This window comes from Delphinus delphis, chromosome 2 (assembly GCF_949987515.2).
Source record: "Delphinus delphis chromosome 2, mDelDel1.2, whole genome shotgun sequence".
NCBI classification, from domain to species: domain Eukaryota; kingdom Metazoa; phylum Chordata; class Mammalia; order Artiodactyla; family Delphinidae; genus Delphinus; species Delphinus delphis.
In genome coordinates this window covers 66,176,799-66,195,971 of record NC_082684.1, presented here as the reverse complement: position 1 = coordinate 66,195,971, position 19,173 = coordinate 66,176,799, and the positions used below count along the sequence as shown (strand labels likewise).

Here is a 19,173-nt window from a genome sequence, read left to right as displayed (position 1 = left end):
CTTGCCCTTCTGTGTCTACCTGTGTTCCATTTCTCATTGCTTGAAGTGAAGAGATGACAGGCTCTCCGTTTTCCCACTTTCCGGTGCCCACCTCTCCCTGCCTACCCTCCTCTGCTGAGAGGACAGGCAGCTCTGGCCCAAGAAAGCTGAGCTTCACAACACGAGCAGCTACCACATGCCTGTACTCTTCAGTTAACAACAGACACTCGATCGCGCTTCAAAAGCCTGAGCTGTCTCAATTTGGCTGCCACCTCCCCTCAGCCTTGCTGAGTAGGGCTGGTGGCCTCATAGGAGCTTTGAAGTTCCATTTGCTTGTCACCCTTGATTCCTGTCAGTTTAAGGTGAGTAGCTGAGAGTTTAGCAGGGAGAAGCATTACTTCTGTTTGAGGGATTTGAGATACTCGACTCCCAGCCTTGAGTTACTTACTTTGGTAGCTTGTGGATGGAAAGATCTGCTGGAAATTTATAGCACTTAGGCATTTTGAGGTTGATGCCTGGGGAGAGGAGGCTCATCTTGGACATGTGAAAGTCCTGGACCACATTCTTTTGCTCATATAACTTATTCTGTGCATCAAGGAGACAAATAGTGTTGTCTTCCCTTTTCAGTTAAAAAGGATCCCTGAACTGTTCCAAGCACCTGGGAACATACTTTTTGCCTGACTCAATTTTGAGACTCTTGTTCCCATCATTTTAAAAATTGCTGTCGGAGATTGGTTCAAGGTGGCGGAGTAGAAGGATGTGCACTAACTCCCTCTTGCGAGAGCACCGGAATCACAACTAACAGCTGAACAATCATCAACAGGAAGACACTGGAACTCACCAAAAAAGATATCCCACATCCAAAGACAAAGGAGAAGCCACAATGAGATGGTAGGAGGGGCGCATCACAATAAAATAAAATCCCATAACTGCTGGGTGGGTGACTCACAAACTGGAGAACACTTATGCCACAGAAGTCCACCCACTGGAGTGAAGGTTCTGAGCCCCACATCAGGCTTCCCAACCTGGGGGTCCGGCAACAGGAGGAAGAATTCCTAGAGAATCAGACTTTGAAGGATAGTGGGATTTGATTACAGGACTTCTACAGGACTGGGGGAAACAGAGACTCCACTCTTGGAGGGCATACACCAAGTAGTGTGTGCATTGGGACCCAGGGGAAGAAGCAGTGACCCCAGAGGAGACTGAACCAGCCCTACCTGCTAGTGTTGGAGGGTCTCCTGCAGAGGCGGGGGTGACTGTGGCTCACTGTGAGGACAAGGATACTGGCAACGGAAGTTCTGGGAAGTACTCCTTGGCATGAGCCCTCCCAGAGTCTGCCATTAGCCCCACCAAAGAGTTGGGTAGCCTCCAGTGTTGGGTCGCCTCAAGCCAAACAACTAACATGGAGGGAACCCAGCCCCACCCATCAGCAGAGAAGCAGATTAAAGTTTTACTGAGCTCTGCCCACCAGAGCAACACCCAGCTCTACCCACCACCAGTCCCTTCCATCAGGAAACTTGCACAAGCCTCTTAGATAGATAGCCTCATCCACAAGAGGGCAGACAGCAGAAGCAAGAACTACAATCCTGCAACCTGTGGAACAAAAACCACATTCACAGAAAGATAGACAAGATGAAAAGGCAGAGGGCTATGAACCAGATGAAGGAACAAGATAAAACCCCAGAAAAACAACTAAATGAAGTGGAGATAGGAAACCTTCCAGAAAAAGAATTCAGAATAATGATAGTGAAAATGATCCAGGACCTTGGAAAAAGAATAGGGGCAAAGATCGAGAGGATGCAAGAAATGTTTAACACAGACCTAGAAGAATTAAAAAAGAAACACTAGAAGAATTAAAGAACAAACAAACAGAGATGAACAGTACATTAACTGAAATGAAAAATACAGTAGAAGGAATTAATAGCAGAATAACTGAGGCAGAAGAACGGATAAGTGACCTGGAAGACAGAATGGTGGAATTCACTGCCGCAGAATAGAATAAAGAAAAAAGAATGAAAAGAAATGAAGACAGCCTAAGAGACTTCTGGGGCAACAATAAATGCAACAACATTCGCACGGTAGAGGGTCCCAGAAGGAGAAGAGAGAGAGAAAGGACCCAAGAAAATATTTGAAGAGATTATAGTTGAAAACTTCCCAAACAAGGGAAGGGAAATAGCCACCCAAGTCCAGGAAGCACAAAGAGTCCTAGGCAGGATAAATCCAAGGAGAAACATACCGAGACACATAGTAATCAAATTGACAAAAATTAAAGACAAAGAAAAATTAATGAAAGCAACAAGGGTAAAACGACGAATAACATACAAGGGAACTCCCATAAGGTTAACAGCTGATTTCTCAGCAGGAACTCTACAAGCCAGAAGAGAGAGGCATGATATATTTGAAGTGAAGAAAGGGAAGAACCTGCAACCAAGATTACTCTACTCGGCAAGGATCTCATTGAGATTCGACGGAGAAATCAAAAGTTTTACAGACAAGCAAAAGCTAAGAGATTTCAGCAACACCAAACCAACTCTACAACAAATGCTAAAGGAACTTCTCTAAGTGGGAAACACAAGAGAAGAAAAGGACCTACAAAAACAAACCCAAAACAAGTAAGAAAATGGTAATAGGAACATACATATTGATAATTACCTTAAACATGAATGGATTAAATGCTCCAACCAAAAGACACAAGCTCGCTGAATGGATACAAAAACAAGACCCATATATATGCTGTCTACAAGGGACCCACTTCCGACCTAGGGACACATACAGACTGAAAGTGAGGGGATGGAAAAAGTTATTCCATGCAAATGGAAATCAAGGGAAAGCTGGAGTAGCATTACTCATATCAGATAAAACAGACTTTAAAATAAAGAATGTTACAAGAGACAAGGAAGGACACTACATAATGATCAAGGGATAAATCTAAGAAGAAGATATAACAATTATATATGCACCCAACGTAGGAATACCTCAATACATAAGGCAACTGCTAATAGCTATAAAAGAGGAAATCGACAGTAACACAATAACAGTGGAGGACTTTAACAGCTCGCTTACACCAATGGACAGATCATCCAGACAGAAAATTAATAAGGAAGCACAAGCTTTAAATGACACATTAAACAAGATGGACTTTATTGATATTTATAGGACATTCCATCTAAAAACAGAAGATTAATCTTTCTTCTCAAGTGCAAACAGAACATTCTCCAGGATAGATCACATCTTGGGTCACAAATCAAGCCCTAGTAAATTTAAGAAAGTTGAAATCGTATCAAGCATCTTTTCTGACCACAACACTATGAGATTAGAAATCAATTACAGGGAAAAAAACGTAAAAAACACAAACACATGGAGGCTAAACAATATGTTATTACATAACCAAGAGATTGCTGAAGAAATCAAAGAGGAAATAAAAAAATGTCTAGAGACAAATGACAAAACATGACGATCCAAAACCTATGGGAAGCAGCAAAAGCAGTTCTAGAGGGAAGTTTATAGCAATACAAGCCTACCTCAATAAACAAGAAAAATCTCAAATAAACAATCTAACCTTACACCTAAAGGAACTAGAGAAAGAAGAACAAACTAAAGCAAAGTTAGTAGAAGGAAAGAAATCATAAAGATCAGAGCAGAAATAAATGAAATAGAAACACAGAAAACAATAGCAAAGAACAATAAAACAAAAAGCTGGTTCTTTGAGAAGATAAACAAAATTGATAAACCATTAGCCAGAGTCATCAAGAAAAAGAGGGAAAGGACTCAAATCAATAAAATTAGGAATGAAAAAGGAGACGTTACAACAGACACAGCAGAAATACAAAACATCCTAAGAGACTACTACAAGCAACTCTATGCCAATAAAATGGACAACCTGGAAGAAATGGACAAATTCTTAGAAAGGTATAACCTTCCAAGACTGAACCAAGAAGAAATAGAAAATACGAACAGACCAACCACAAGTAATGAAATGGAAACTGTGATTAAAAATCTTCCAACAAACAAAAGTCCAGGACCAGATGGCTTCACAGGTGAATTCTATCAAACATTTAGAGAAGAGCTAACACCCGTCCTTTCAAACTCTTCCAAAAAATTGTAGAGGAAGGAACACTCCCAAACTTATTCTATGAGGCCACCATCACCCTGATACCAAAACCAGACAAAGATACTACAAAAAAAGAAAATTAAAGACCAATATCACTGACGAATATAGATACAAAAATCCTCAACAGAATAGTAGCAAACAGAATCCAATAACACATTAAAAGAATCATACACCATGATCAAGTGGGATTTATCCTAGGGATGCAAGGATTCTTCAATATACACAGTTCACTTAATGTGATAAACCATATTAACAATTTGATCATCTCAATAGATGCAGAAAGACCTTTTGACAAAATTCAACACCCATTTATGATTAAAACTCTCCAAAAAGTGGGCATACAGAGAACCTCCCTCAACATAATAAAGGCCATATACGACAAACTCACAGCAAACATCATTCTCAATGGTGAAAAACTGAAACCATTTCCTCTAAGATCAAGAATAAGACAAGGATGTCTACTCTCACCACTGTTATGCAACATAGTTTTGGAAGTCCTAGCCACAGCAATCAGAGAAGAAAAAGAAATAAAAGTATACAAATTGGAAAAGAAGAAGTAAAACTGCCACTGTTTGCAGATGACATGATACTATACATAGAGAATCCTAAAGATGCTACCAGAAAACTACTAGAGCTAATCAATGAATTTGGTGAACTAGCAGGATACAAAATTAATGCACAGAAATCTCTTGCATTCCTATACACTAATGATGAAAAATCTGAAAGAGAAATTAAGGAAACACTGCCATTTACTGTTGCAACAAAAAGAATAAAATACCTAGGAATAAACCTACTTAAAGAGACAAAAGACCTGTATGCAGAAAACTATAAGACACTGGTGAAAGAAATTAAAGATGATAGAAACAGATGGAGAGGTATACCATGTTCTTGGATTGGAAGAATCAATATTGTGAAAATGACTATATTACCCAAAGCAGTCTACAGATTCAATGCAATCCCTATCAAATTACCAATGGCATTTTTCACAGAACTAGAACAAAAAATCTTAAAATTTGTATGGAGACACAAAAGACACTGAATAGCCAAAGCTGTCTTTAGGGAAAAAAACAGAGCTGGAGGAATCAGACTCCCTGACTTCAGACTATACTACAAAGCTACAGTAATCAAGACAATATGGTACTGGTACAAAAACAGAAATATAGATCAATGGAACAGGATAGAAAGTCCAGATATAAACCCACGCACCTATGGTCACCTAATCTATGACAAAGGAGGCAAGGATATACAATGGAGAAAAGACAGTCTCCTCAATAAGTGGTGCTGGGAAACCTGGACAGCTACATGTAAAATAATGAAATTAGAACACTCCCTAACACCATACACAAAAGTAAACTCAAAATGGATTCAAGACCTAAATGTAAGACCAGACACTATAAAACACTTAGGGGAAAAGACAGCAAGAACACTCTTTGACATAAATCACAGCAAGATCTTTTTCAGTCCACCTCCTAGAGTAACGGGAATAAAAACAAAAATAAACCAATGAGACCTAATGAAACTTAAAAGCTTTTGCAAAGCAAAGGAAACTACAAACAAGACAAAAAGACAACCCTCAGAATGGGAGAAAATATTTGCAAATGTATCAACCGACAAAGGTTTAATCTCCAAAATATATAAACAGCTCATGCAGCTCAATATTAAAAAAACAAACAACCCAGTGAAAAAATGGGCAGAAGACCTAAGTAGACATTTCTTCAAAGAAGACATACAGGTAGCCAAGAAGCACATGAAAACGTGCTCAACATCACTAATTATTAGAGAAATGCTAATCAAAACTACAGTGAAGTATCAGCTCACACCAGTTAGGATGGGCATCATCAGAAAATCTACAAACAACAAATGCTGGAGAGAGTATGCAGTAAAGGGAACCCTCTTGCACTGTTGGTGGGAATGTAAATTGATACAACCACCATGGAGAACAGTGTGGAGGTTCCTTAAAAAACTAAAAATAGATTTACCTTATGACCCAGCAATCCCACTCCTGGGCATATACCCTGAGAAAACCATAATTCAAAAAGACACATTCACCCCAATATTCATTGCAGCACTATTTATAGTAGCCAGGTCATGGAAGCAACCTAAATGCCCATCGACAGACAAATGGATAAAGAAGATGTGGTTCATACATACAATTGAATATTACGTAGCCATAAAAAGGAACGAAATTGGGTCATTTGTAGAGACGTGGATAGATCTAGGGACTGTCGTACGGAGTGAAGTAAGTCAGAAAGAGAAATACAAATATCGTATATTAACGCACATATGTGGAGCCTAGAAAAATGGTACAGATGAACCAGTTTGCAGGGCAGAAATAGAGACACCGATGTAGAGGACAAACGTATGGACACCAAGAGGGGAAAGTGGCGGTGGTGTGATGAATTTGGAGATTGGGATTGACATGTATACACTAATATGCATAAAATGGATAACTAATAAGAGCCTGCTGTATAAAAAAATAAATAAAATAATTTTAAAAAGATAAAAATTGCTGTCACCCAGACATTTTACCGATTTATTACTTTATTCTTTTTCTTTAGAATGTGATGACTGTTTTAAAGTAGAATGACAGAGAAATACTGGATTTATTGAGCACTTGCTATTTAGGGTGGTGGCATGCTAAACACTGAAGAGACAGTTTGCAGACTGCCTTGTACTATAGGGTTTATGCACGATCGAAGGACACCATGTATGGACAAGAGCCAGTGTGTGACCTAACTCACTTGAGCCAGGATGCTGTCACCCACTATCTGTCTCCCTGTATAGACCCATGTGCAGATCTTACTTATCTACTGTGTTACATGGAATTTTGGAATCTTGAAGCAATTCACCTGGCACAAATGATATTAAGATAAAAGTTTCAGGCCTGAAACAGATCTTTACTCTAGCCAGAAAAATGCCTGTCGTATCTACTGAAGGTTGTTGTGAAGATCGCATAAACCTGTTGTAAGTGAGGATGCTTTGTTCATTTTGAGGGAGTTGTGCACACCCCTCGGAGCCCCTGAGAACAGGTGGTGTGAGAATCTCGGGTGTTCCTAGAGAGGTTGAATCTCTCCCCACCTACCCTGCCCTAATGATTCACCAGTGACTGTCACCTCCTTGAGGGACTGCTTGTGTCTCTTTGGTGTCTGCTCTGACACCCTGCCCTGCACATGCATAATAAGTACTAAACAAATCTGTTAAATGAATAAATGAGCACTTGTAAAAACAGTGTTACAACCATTACAGCAGCAAATTATAGCTAATATTATAAATCATCAAACAATAACTGAGAATGTCTGCAAGGTAAATTATTTCCTCTACAGTTTCCAAATCAAAATGGACTCTGGTCACAGAGCTTTCTGGGTATTGTCTGGTATATTTGTGACAAGAAAAACACCTATGGAGGGAAAAAATAGGATAGTTTCTTCTGCTTTCAGGGTGTAATTCATCCCCTTTGGCAAAAAACACAAGGAAAATAAAATGTTAACTCAGATATTAGAAAGGTTAAAATTCCACAGGTTAACATTACTATTTCAAAAGATGAAGACTGTATGACTACACAGGATGTTAATGACTTGACATTACGAAATTTATTAAATTTATTTTTAAAGCAATTTGGTTCCCCCTCTCAAATGCACGAAGCATCTGGGAGTTGGAATAGATCTTCCCCAGGCTGCCAAACAAATTTTTAATGAAACTGGAGTCCTTCAGGGATTGTCCTAAATCCACATAATATTCTTAGGTCTTGATGTTTGCACTGGGACCTGTATATTAACAGATGTACGTGTGAATAATATACTTATATCCATCCATCACCTTGGTGACTCCACATCTGTAGGGGCTGCTGCACATCAATTATTCCACCGCAGGAGGTAGAGAGATATTTGGGCCAGAATTGACCTCTTTTTCAATTAGGGCCTCAGAGCAGTGTGTTCTGGAAGTGACATGGTCCCTTTAGACAGAACCTCTGCAAATCCATTTGGCCTAATGTGGCCATGCTAGGAAGTCAATGTGATTACCTGTGCCAGGTGTGGAGGTAGCATGCAGAAAAGCAAATGAAAATTTGGTCACTAAGAGGCACCATCAACATTCAGGATCTCTCCCATCTATCTAATCCTTGAATAAGATATTAGCAAGTCTATCAAAAAAAGAATGCCAGCCTTAGTAAAATATATTTACCTTCCACAAAAAAATGCAGCTGCTTGTTTGAAAGAAATTGTGATTTGGTTGAGGAGCTAAATTCACTTTCGAATGCTTGGAAATGTTTTTATTATCTGCGGTTTCAGGAAAAAAAATGTTTCCTCAGGAAGAACAAGGGTTTTTGTCTTTACATCTTAGTGCCTTTTTTAAAAAAAGGAAAACAATGTTTCTATAATGCTTATCTTTTTGTTCATGAACTTGGAACATCTTTCTCAAGAGTACATAGTGCTTTCAGTTTTTTAAAGCTTCTGGTATTATACACGGTGGTGTGTTGCATATTGTCGTAACCAATAAATCAATGACAAATGTAGCCACTTCATTTTGTTGGGGAGATATATAATTGTGGTGGTGGCTGACCATTTATTTAATTATGTGGTAAGTACCATATGATGAGAGGGTAAAGTTAAATTGATGATTTGGGCTATCTCAGCCAGGGTACAGTTTACATGGCAATTACACCGGGATCATCTAAGTGTAATTGGCAAGTAATTTTGTAAGCGAAGGAACATGACAGCTCATTTACATGGCGTTCAATGAGTAAAATTTGGGGACATTTATCAACCACCTCCAAGTGAAGAGTGATTGCACCAATATAGCCCAAAATACTATAGGCAGCATTTTGAAAGCTTCGTGGAAGGTTTTTGGTACGAGTCTTCATTCATTTGCTCCTTGAACATTTATTAGGTGTGTGCTGTGTGCCAGGCACTGTCCTAGGCATTGAAGATACAAGCACAAATGAAAAGTGAAGTTCTACTTTCAACTCATGGGTGGGAAGCAGACCCATCATCAGTAGTTATACAACAGTGTAGTAAGTAGAGGTTCGAGCTCTGCAGTCACTGTGGATGCTGAGGAGGGGAAACCAGGAGGCTGGAAGATGGTCCGGGAAAACTTGCTAGCAAGGGTGACACGTGGGATGAATTTTAAAGGATGAGCAGGGCCGAGCCAGGGGAGGGGAAAAAGGACTTTTCAGGCAGAGGTGCAAGCGAGAGCAGAATCTTAGAGGACCAAGATGACTGATGTGAGCTGGTGCATTTCAAGGCAGACCTGGGACCCAAGAGGCAGCCTTGAGTGGGATCCCAGAGACTCTGTAGGTCATGCCGGAGGCTGGACCTTATCCTGCAACCTGGGGAAGACATCGGAGGCATTTAACAAGAGTTGTTTTGTAGACAGAACATTCTGTGTAATAAAATGTTTTTATTGAGCTATTACAATATGCCAGGCTCTGTTCTACAGGTATCAAGGCATTTCATCCTCACAGCAACCCCATGAGATAGGCACTGACATATCCCCCTTTTTACCTTTGAAGAAACTGAGTACAAAGAGATTGCCCCGAGCTACACAGGGGGTGATGGAGGAGCCAGGATTTGAACCCAGACTTGTCCAGCTCCAGAGCCCATGCTTGTCCCCAGCACCCACACCATGTCATTAGTCCCCTTGATATAATCAACTGCAGCCTCCTGTTTTTAAGATACGCATTCCCCACCTCCTGTGCCCGCCGCTAGACTGTGAGCTCTATGAGGCCAGGAACTATATTTATCTTGCTCACAGCCACATCCCTCAAGCTTAGGATGATTGCCTGCACCTTCATAGGCATGCCACAAATAAAGAAAAAAATGTAGTTTTGAGGGGGTCATGACTGGAGGCTGTTGAAGTCAGCCTGGCAAGGGATGATGATGAGGGCCTGAATCTAAGGCAGTGTTAGTCGATACAGAGAGGTGAGGATAGAGAAATAAATTGTCAGGGCTTGGTGATTGACTGGACGTGTGGATTTTGTTGGCATATCCTCACAGTGTTTCTGATCTCCAACTCCTACGCTGGAGAGATGACTTGGCAAAAGAATCCGAAGCTGAGGGAAGCTTGTGCTCCTATTCACAGAGCTCTCAAATTCCTGAGAAGAAACGTTGCGGACTCAGGATGAGAAGTTAGAAGAAACTTCCCTGGAGATAGTTAAAAATAGAATGAACACATCTGCCTGGGATGTGGAGGGACAGAGCTGCCCTAGGGTAGATGAATAGTTAGACGGCCTTTGGGATTTTTCCCGCTTTGAAAATTTTCTGCTTTAGAATAAAAATTCTCCTGAGCCACCTGTGCTTAACTGTGTGGCTTAAAGATAAAATCGAAGTGTCCAAGAAATGGAAAATATTGAGTCCAAATGCCTGGATTGTAGGTAAAGAAACAGAAGCCCAGAAGGGTTAGATGACTTGTCCAAGGGCACACAAAAGGAAGACTCGGATCACTGGTCTCTCAGTCCCCTGCTCTCTGGACTCTCAGAGAGCAGCATCTGTGTTTGGGTGGCCCCCTGTGCTGGGTGGTGGCCCCAAAGCAAAGAGAACCTGGTATCTGTACTTGAGGAGTTCAGAGAGCCTCAACAGTAAGTGCCACAAAGTACCACTTGCTACACAGAACATTTGGAAAATAGAGAAAATGAATTTTAAAAGTCTATAATGATTTTTCTTTAGCCCCACTCATTGCCAAGCACTGCTTCAATGCTTTACAACCATTGTCTCTAATTCTTACAACTTGGAAGTTAGATAATATTACTTGTCATTTTGTGTTTCAGAAAACTAAAGCCCTGAGAATTCATTCCATAAGACCAGGCTATGTTAACTCTAAGTCCTACCCTGCACAAGTGGTGTTAACATTTTGTTGCATTTCCCTATAGTCTTTTTCTACACACTGGGACTATCCATTTACATAGTTACAGTTTAATCATGGATACAATTTGAACTTTCATTTTTTGGCTTGTAATGTGTTCTACCTATTTTTCATGTGATTTCGTAGTCTTCATTTTAATGGCTGTATAATGTCTTATCAAGTTTTTCGGAGGTTCTTAAACAAAAATATTTACTCATGAAAATCTTTCCATTTTTGGCACATGTGGCATTTGGAAGGTATATTTTCTATTTTGAGGACCATCTGACCATCCTCTATGGATGGCATTGGGCAGAGCAGGAGAGAAACTGCCAGGCTGTGCACAGCGGATCATGACTTTCTTCCCCACCAAGAGCCCCTCTGGGAATGCAGGATGGTTCTGGGCACAGCTCAGATGGAGCCCGGGTGGAGACGGCCTAAGGCAGATAGCAGGTGACTTTTCAAGCCTCTGCTTTTCTGACTGAACACACGTTCCTCCTCCTGCCCTTGTGAAAAAGCAAGTTTTCATTTTCTTAGGGTAGTAAAAATCTTTTGTGTGAAGAAAATGTGTCATCAAGTGTCTTATTCATCAGCATATATAGCATCTCTTTAAAATGACAGTGGGAGTAAAAGTTCATCAGTTCAATATGTCTTTCACATTTGGAGACTCCTGACTAATAAACCTCTGGTATTTATCATCAGAACAGCCAAAGAACTAAAATCTGACACATGCTGTTCTCACGCACTGAGAAAAACTTAAAAAGACAGAAGATTTTCTCCATTTTTCCTTCTTCCATTCATTTAGAAGAAAAAACATACCTTTTTTTAATTTAAAAAAAATATGAGCATACAGAAACATCTGGCCTCCATTACCATAGCAGCCTCCTAAACGGCCTCCTTGTCTGCCCGTCTAAAGTCAACTCTGTATAAAAGCCAGAAAGATGTTTCTAGAACACAGAACTGTACCGGTCACCCTCCCGTGTTGTTGACCTCTTCTTCCATGACTCTTATGGCTCTTGGAGTAAAATGCCATGTGTAGCTGCAGCTCCCACATCCCCTGCTTCCACCTTGTCCCAGCCATACCAAGCTGCTTCTGGCTCCTCTATTCCTGCTGCAGTAAAGCGTGTCTCCAGCCCTTCATGCAAATCAATCCTTTCTTCCCAAGCCCCGTGCCAGCCTCTGCAGAACCTGGTTCCCAGCTTGAGCTCCCACAGCACCTATCTAGCACTATCACACTCATACGGAATATAGCCTACAATCTTATTTTTACTTGGCCTGCATGATACTTTAATTAAAAAAAGTTAAATCTCATTGGGCATGCATATCACTGTTCAGTTTAAGGCCCTGCCACTCTCTGTTATACATCAAACCCCAATTACATATTTATTCTGTGCTGGGTCATATAAGGCTACTTGCTTTTGATCTGTTTTACCCAACAGACTATAAGTGGTGTGTGCTGGAATTGGGTATTGTTAATTTTTGTGTCTATAGGCCTGGCAGAGACTGCTCAATAAATATCTGTTGTATTAATTTATGCTTTTTTTAAAAGCATATATTATGTCGGGAGAGATGCAGTAACTCTTTTTGGCCTCTCTGTTCACAAACATTATAAAATTCATGGACCTCAGTGGACCTGGCAGACACTAACAGTATTCCATGGGGATGGCAGAAAGTCTATGTTCATGATGTGATTCTGCTAAAACCTAGACATTTTGGATCTTTAAGCTTCTGAATATGATTATGGTCTTTCCCACTATTTCCTGTACCAGGAGATTCATATCAATTCTTATGATCCCTCATGAGTAGCTATCTTCATGTTTGTCATAGTTTTGTGCATCAAGGTGTACATTTCCTTGGTTTCATTTCATATCCACATGATCTCCATACTTCCATCAAACTGGGATCTTCAGAAATTTGAATGGAATAGGATAAGATGTAGATTTTTATCTACTTAGTAAGGTGTGATCATGATTAAAGTACAATCAGTGTGCTTACCTGAATTTGGATCCTGACAAGGAGTAATGTACCCATATCTATAGATGCTGGTGAGGCTAGGAATACCCATTGGTCAACCTGTGAAGTATCATCTTTTTGATAATCTAGTCCTTTGTCTCAGCCACTGTATTTTTCATTTCCTTAGTTATTCTCATCTAGATGTTCAGTTTCATGCTGCTGTAAAGACACGAAAAAGATGGGGTGTCTCACAGGTCCCAGGTTACTCATATTTATGGAATTTCACATAATCGTCAATGATGTAGGTCTGTGGTACCTGTCTATGGCCATGTTGTTGCCGTAAATTAAATCTGCAGAGAATGCCCTGCATTTTCAGGGAGTGCTATGGATGTTGCAAAGGGACTATATACCATAAGGTATTGCTGAGGAAACATGTTAGTAGCACAAGAATGGAGATGTGTCCAGGTATCAAGTTCAAAAAAAAAGAAAAGAAAAGAAAAAACTCTTTCGCCTAAGCTTCCTTCCTTAGGGAAGAAGTGGGGGCAGAATGGGGACAGTTTATTACAGAATCCTTTAGCAGCCAGAAATTTCATTGACAATGTTGTTAATGTGCCTGCTTGCCTGCCTTCTCAGAGGCCCATTGTGAATTCCTTACTTGATATTATTAATGGTTAATGGATGCATCTGAAAATTAAGCAATATTGTACCATTTGGGTAATAGTTATATTAAATGGTTCTTTCCTATAGCATAAAGCTTATCTTTTTTTAATAATGAATACTTCATCTTTTCCAATGTCCTAATCAAATGCTTCCACATTATCTTGAGGCAGAACCAGATCCAGCTGCATCTATTCTATGCTATTGGCTTCAATTATGTCAAATTGTCCAACCTACCCACAGGTCCTAAGGTTCTCTTTTGCTGAGACATAGGCCTGATGCACGTCTTTGGAAGCTCATGATTACCAACTATTCAGCACTAGTCTGTTGTAAGTAAACAGAGAATACTAGGCTAATTTTACAGTTATGAGGAAATCTCTAGAATAGATTTCTTCCTCAATGTTGGCATTCTCGGGTTGATCTCAAGTATTTTTCTCTTCCATGTCCCTTCTCCCTGAAACACAAACATGTACCTCAATCTGCATGGCATTCCTTCAGAGTTGATGATTTCCACTGCAGTGGCAAAAAGTAAATTACAGTCGTGTTTTGGCTATAAATAATAATTATTTAATTTTTAATAGCTATTATATCGTTTGGATTGACCAGAAGCATCAGGCTTCTGATATATTGTCATACTTTATTTTATTCAACCAAATACCTGCAGCTGAAAGAGGGCAATACAAGAAATAGTGAACAACCCTTGGGGAAACCAGCAAGTCTCTTTCTGCCATATTATGCTGAAACTTTACTGTTCTTATGCTTCTAGTAAGATGAAATGATTCATCATTTTGGAGTCATTTTTTTTAGTCAAGATTCTTATCTTTATACTTCAAGTTCTGATCTGCCTGTCCCTATCTCCTTCATTTTCAGCTTATTTTGACTGTTGTGCTTTTTCTTTTGAGCTTTAAAAGACCCCTTTTTTCCACTAAGAAAAAGACTCACCAGTGAACATCCAAGGTGATGGAGGATGCCCTTTGATGTGCAGGGGCCATGCCTTATACCCCTTAAATTGCTATTACCCTGTCCAGTGTACAGAATAGGCATAATACATGGTTTCTGAATGAATGAATGAGTGAAAGAATGGAAAAATTAATATCTAATTTCATAAGTTATGGTTGTTTAACCTCTTTCATCCAAATTACATTCCAACTGAGACTATCATCTCGAATTTCTGTCAAATATTCTTAATACTAAGTTCAGTGTGTAGTACCTGCAGCCATTGCTCAGTGAGTGTTTAGTGAGAGCAAAGTATATTGTATACTTTGGAGCCCTATTACGGAGAAGCCGAAATGTGGAACATAGTCTTTCAAAATCCATACTTTTTCAAATTAGTCAAGTCGAGGAATGGATTTTCACCCTGAAGACTAACCATTGATTCAACAGATTGGTCACTATGATTACTCTCCATTGGACCTCCTGTGTTTGGAACACCTTATAACATTCCAGAGACGGAAAAATCTTTGGAAAACCATCTGTGTTTCTTGAAATATTTAAATGGAAACCTTCCCCTTGAGAGAGTCCTATTGATCCAGTTCAGCAGATATCCACTATTCCTGCAAACATTTATTGAACACCTCGTATGTGACATGAGTTGGAAATAAATGTGAAGCTGGCGATTCTTTCAATTGTAGTTCTTTCTTGCTTATAGTTTGGTAGGCAAGTATAGGAATAAAGCAGAATTCAGTATGATAAATTCTACAATAGAAGCAGGTATAAGGAGCAGAGGAAGCCGAGAGAGGGGAGTAATTAATTCTGTGTAAGGCATTAAGGAAGGCTTCCTGAAAGAAATGGCTCTGAGTTGGAATTCATCCATAACGGTCTTTGTCTTTTGGATGACTATCATGAGCGAAAAATGCCCCTGATGTACTCGACATATTCATTTATAACTCAATGTCATATTGTAAGGAATAAACTTAAAATTCAAACATTTGAAAACCATTGGACTCCTCACTACAGCACCTGAATCCACCTCAATATCCTGTGGTTTGTGTGATATCTGAGAAACAGCTGAATCAAACCCCACTATATTAATGGATTTATATATGTGCACATAAGGCTAATATAATTTATGTTGCCAATTTTTTTATGGTTTCATAAATAGTGCTATCAGTAACATTTCTAAAAAGTGACGAAATGAGCTCATATGTGCTGGTAGAAATTCAGTATATTTTATAGAACACTGCTACTCTTGATATAGCCCACGGGATGTGACTTTTCATAAAAACCTAATGAATTTCTAGATTTGTCAGCTGTTTCCAAACAGATGCACTCTGCTAACCTAATGGAAACATTCTGAGCCCAGATCCCAAATATCAATAGCTTTTAGTATTGCCAATTAGTTTGTCTATTGAGTAAATTGGACTGTGTGGCTCTTGATAAAAAGTAGCAAGTAATTTTGTATGGATGTTTTAACTGCCTTGCCAGACTTTGATGCTCGTATCTTTCCTTGCAGAGTTTTAAGTTGAATGTAGACAGTCATTGTGCTCTCAAGGAAGCTGTGGAGGAGGAAGGACTCCAACTTCTCGAGCTTATTGCATCTCACAAAGCAGGTAAATCCTCCTGAAATATTGCAAGTCTTTATGTCTCCAGACTATTAAGAATGAAGAAGCATTGCTGTAAATTACTGCATATATTCACTTCCTTATGTATTATTAATATTTACATTATCAGATTGACCTTCAAGATTTATAAATGTTTCATATACTGCACACAATGCTGTGATACTTGTAAGATGAAATACTGCCTCCAAATGGTCTGTTCATTCGGGGCTTGGTGTTCGCCTGAGTTTCAATTGAAATCACATTCCTGAAAACTTCACTGACATGCTTTTTGATGTAGGTGCTCTGGAAATAACATTAAGATAATGAAGGAGAATTGTGCCTATAGTTATAATGCACATGCATTCAGGTACTTATAGATATCGTTACAGATATAAGGCAGGCAGTCTAGAGATACCTGATTATTTCCCTGCCAATTCACACACATGAACGTTTTGCATGTTCTTTGCTGGTCATTGCATTAGCAGAGTTTTGGCCTTAGACCAATTCTTACTCCAGTATTAATGTATTTATGAGGAACAGATTATAAATAAGAAATAGTTTTGTCATTTGGTTATACTTATCCTGGTAGTAAAAGACCATAAGACAGGATGAATTACAGTTTGGCACTTGTTTTGAGCTTACCACAGCTAAATAAGAAAAGAGCAGCATTAATCTGATGTGGTAATACTAAAGACTGCTGTCTTAAATCTGGCCCATTTACTATAGTTCGGGTTGAATTAACTTTACCTATTTCCATACATTTTCTGATCATTATAAAGTCTCCACACAGATACACACAGGGCCTTTTATTTGGAATGTGAAGCTGTGGTGTTAATAATTTTTATGTATCGTGATTTTTTGTTCCATATACATTTCTTTAGTCAATATATTAAATCTAAGTCGATTCCAAACCGTGCATCTACGTGGTCATCCCATTTTTGTGTCCTTATGCCTTCTGTCAAGTCAGAAATCCCCAACCTCTGTTCTGAGTGGCAGGTGATGGTAATGGTTGCTTAAAATTATGTTTATTGTTAGAAATATCCACCTAATTTGCTAAATGAATAATGGGTAAAAGTGCAGTTGAGTTCGTAACTTGTGCTTTCCCCTCCTTTTGGAGAAGGACTAAAGGACATGCTGCGGATGATAGCAAGTCAATGGAAGGAGCTACAGAGGCAAATCAAACGGCAACACAGCTGGATTCTCAGGGCTCTGGATACCATCAAAGCTGCGATTCTGGCTACTGATGTGTCTGTGGAGGGTGAGGAAGGGACGGGAAGCCCCAAGGTAAGTGGCTTGAAGTTTGTCTTATTTCCTCTTACTTCTGTCTTCTTTTGAACTAGGCACCACTGAAGTTTTCTTTCTACTCGTAAGGCTTTTCGTTTTTACTGGGTAAACTTTATATATCTCTCTCTGTATAGGTGTGTATAAACAAAATGAAATGGTTAAGTTTAAAACAATAAAAAAGCCTACAACTTTCAAGTTTTCCAGGAAGGGGTCTTTTTGTGAAAAGTGGCAGAGTAGGAGGGGGAAAGTACTTTAGGGGTAGGAGAAAGGGGGACATAAAACATTTAGTAAACAAAACATAAAGCATCTTTAACATGAATAATCCGAATGGTTTTAAATTGTTTTGTTGCAACTATAAATCACTATAATCAGTGCAATCACTCAGCTCTGACATCCATTAGCCGCTTGGTTACAGCAAATTAACAAAGAAGAGAGAAAGTGATTCATTATCTCATTCCTGTTAATGACTATCAGATGCATTGCCTAATTAGGGGATGGTCATTGTAGTGAGAAGAAGGTCATATGCTTTGCTAAAAATCTTTTTGCTCTGAGTGTAAGTTCTCCACAATGGTGCATGCACCGAATACAAGTACTTTAAGAATGAATATTGACATGTTTTGGTTATCTGCTTTAGATTTACAAAATAATCCGTAAAGCGTATGCAGTTAAATTTTGAATGAGGCGCCTTCTGATACAGTGCACCACTGTTCTAAAGGTATCTTTGGGCTCATGACGTAGAAGATAATGGACTCATGAAGTAGAAGATAATTTTATTAATTTGATATTTTCTTGCAATCTCTCTTTTCTTTTGTATTTGTTCTTTTGTGAAAGTTGATGCAGAAAACCAGTCTCATAATAGACTAAGCATGGAAACATACTGTAACATGGGGGGAACAGATTTAAGAGTTCATGGCTTCTATTCCTGGCATGGACAAAGGAATTAAATCATCATCAAGTCACATTTATTCAGTCCCCATGTGGATTGGCATTGGGCTAAATGTATACAGAGCAAGTTAAGCAAACCCTCTGCCCTCTGAGCCTCACATTCTCAAGTGCAGACAAGGAGAAACCCAATCTGCCCTGCAGTGGTGAGGCCACGCAGCCAGTGAAAAACTTAGGTGGTTTATAGCTTTGGAATCTCGAACAACAACCTTGAACTTATTTGTTGGAAACAGAGGATGGAATGATGAGCTCAGTTCCCTTTAAAGAAGGTTCCATGGAGGAGGTCACATTTCAGAAAATACTTGAAGGAAGGAAGAGAGGTGGCTTGGCACATGCACACATATTTTAGGAAGTGACGTGATGAAAGGATCAAAGCTGGAACTAATCATAGGGAATGGAGAGTGTCTTCAGCAGACTTCTCAGGGCAGAAGTGGAGCCCTTTCAAGGAGCAGACTGCAGGAAGAAGTTGATTGGGCTAATACTTTGGCTGGGATAGGAGGCAGTGATGATGAGGAAGGACACGACTAAAAACTTTGTTGTGTTTTATTTATTTAACAAAAATAAACTGAGTGCTTACTTTTTAAAAGCTATCCTGTATTGGATGCATTCCACATGTCAGACACTGTTCTACAGTATTTCTGTGTATTCTCTCATTTAATTCTCACAACAAACTATTTAAACCTTATAAATAAGGCAGTCCTATTCTAATTTCCAATGGAAAAAATGGAGGCACAGAGAAGTTAAGGAACTGGCTGAAGGTCACACAGGTAGTAGGTAGCAGAGCTAGGATTTGAATCTGAGTCCTTTGGCCCCCGAGCCCATTTTCAACACCACCTAGAGCACTGCCTGTTACTGGCACTGCTCAAGGTGGGGCAT

General features: G+C 39.4%; 1 protein-coding gene across 1 annotated transcript in view; it reads left to right on the top strand.

The window, feature by feature from the left end:
- AKAP6 (A-kinase anchoring protein 6) overlaps window positions 1-19,173 on the top strand; it is a 489,206-nt gene that overhangs the window by 246,726 nt on the left and 223,307 nt on the right. The window contains exons 6-7 of the mRNA XM_060004702.1: window positions 15,984-16,080; window positions 17,192-17,355. Coding sequence (XP_059860685.1) covers window positions 15,984-16,080; window positions 17,192-17,355 — 261 coding nt within the window. The remainder of the gene's footprint in view (window positions 1-15,983; window positions 16,081-17,191; window positions 17,356-19,173) is intronic.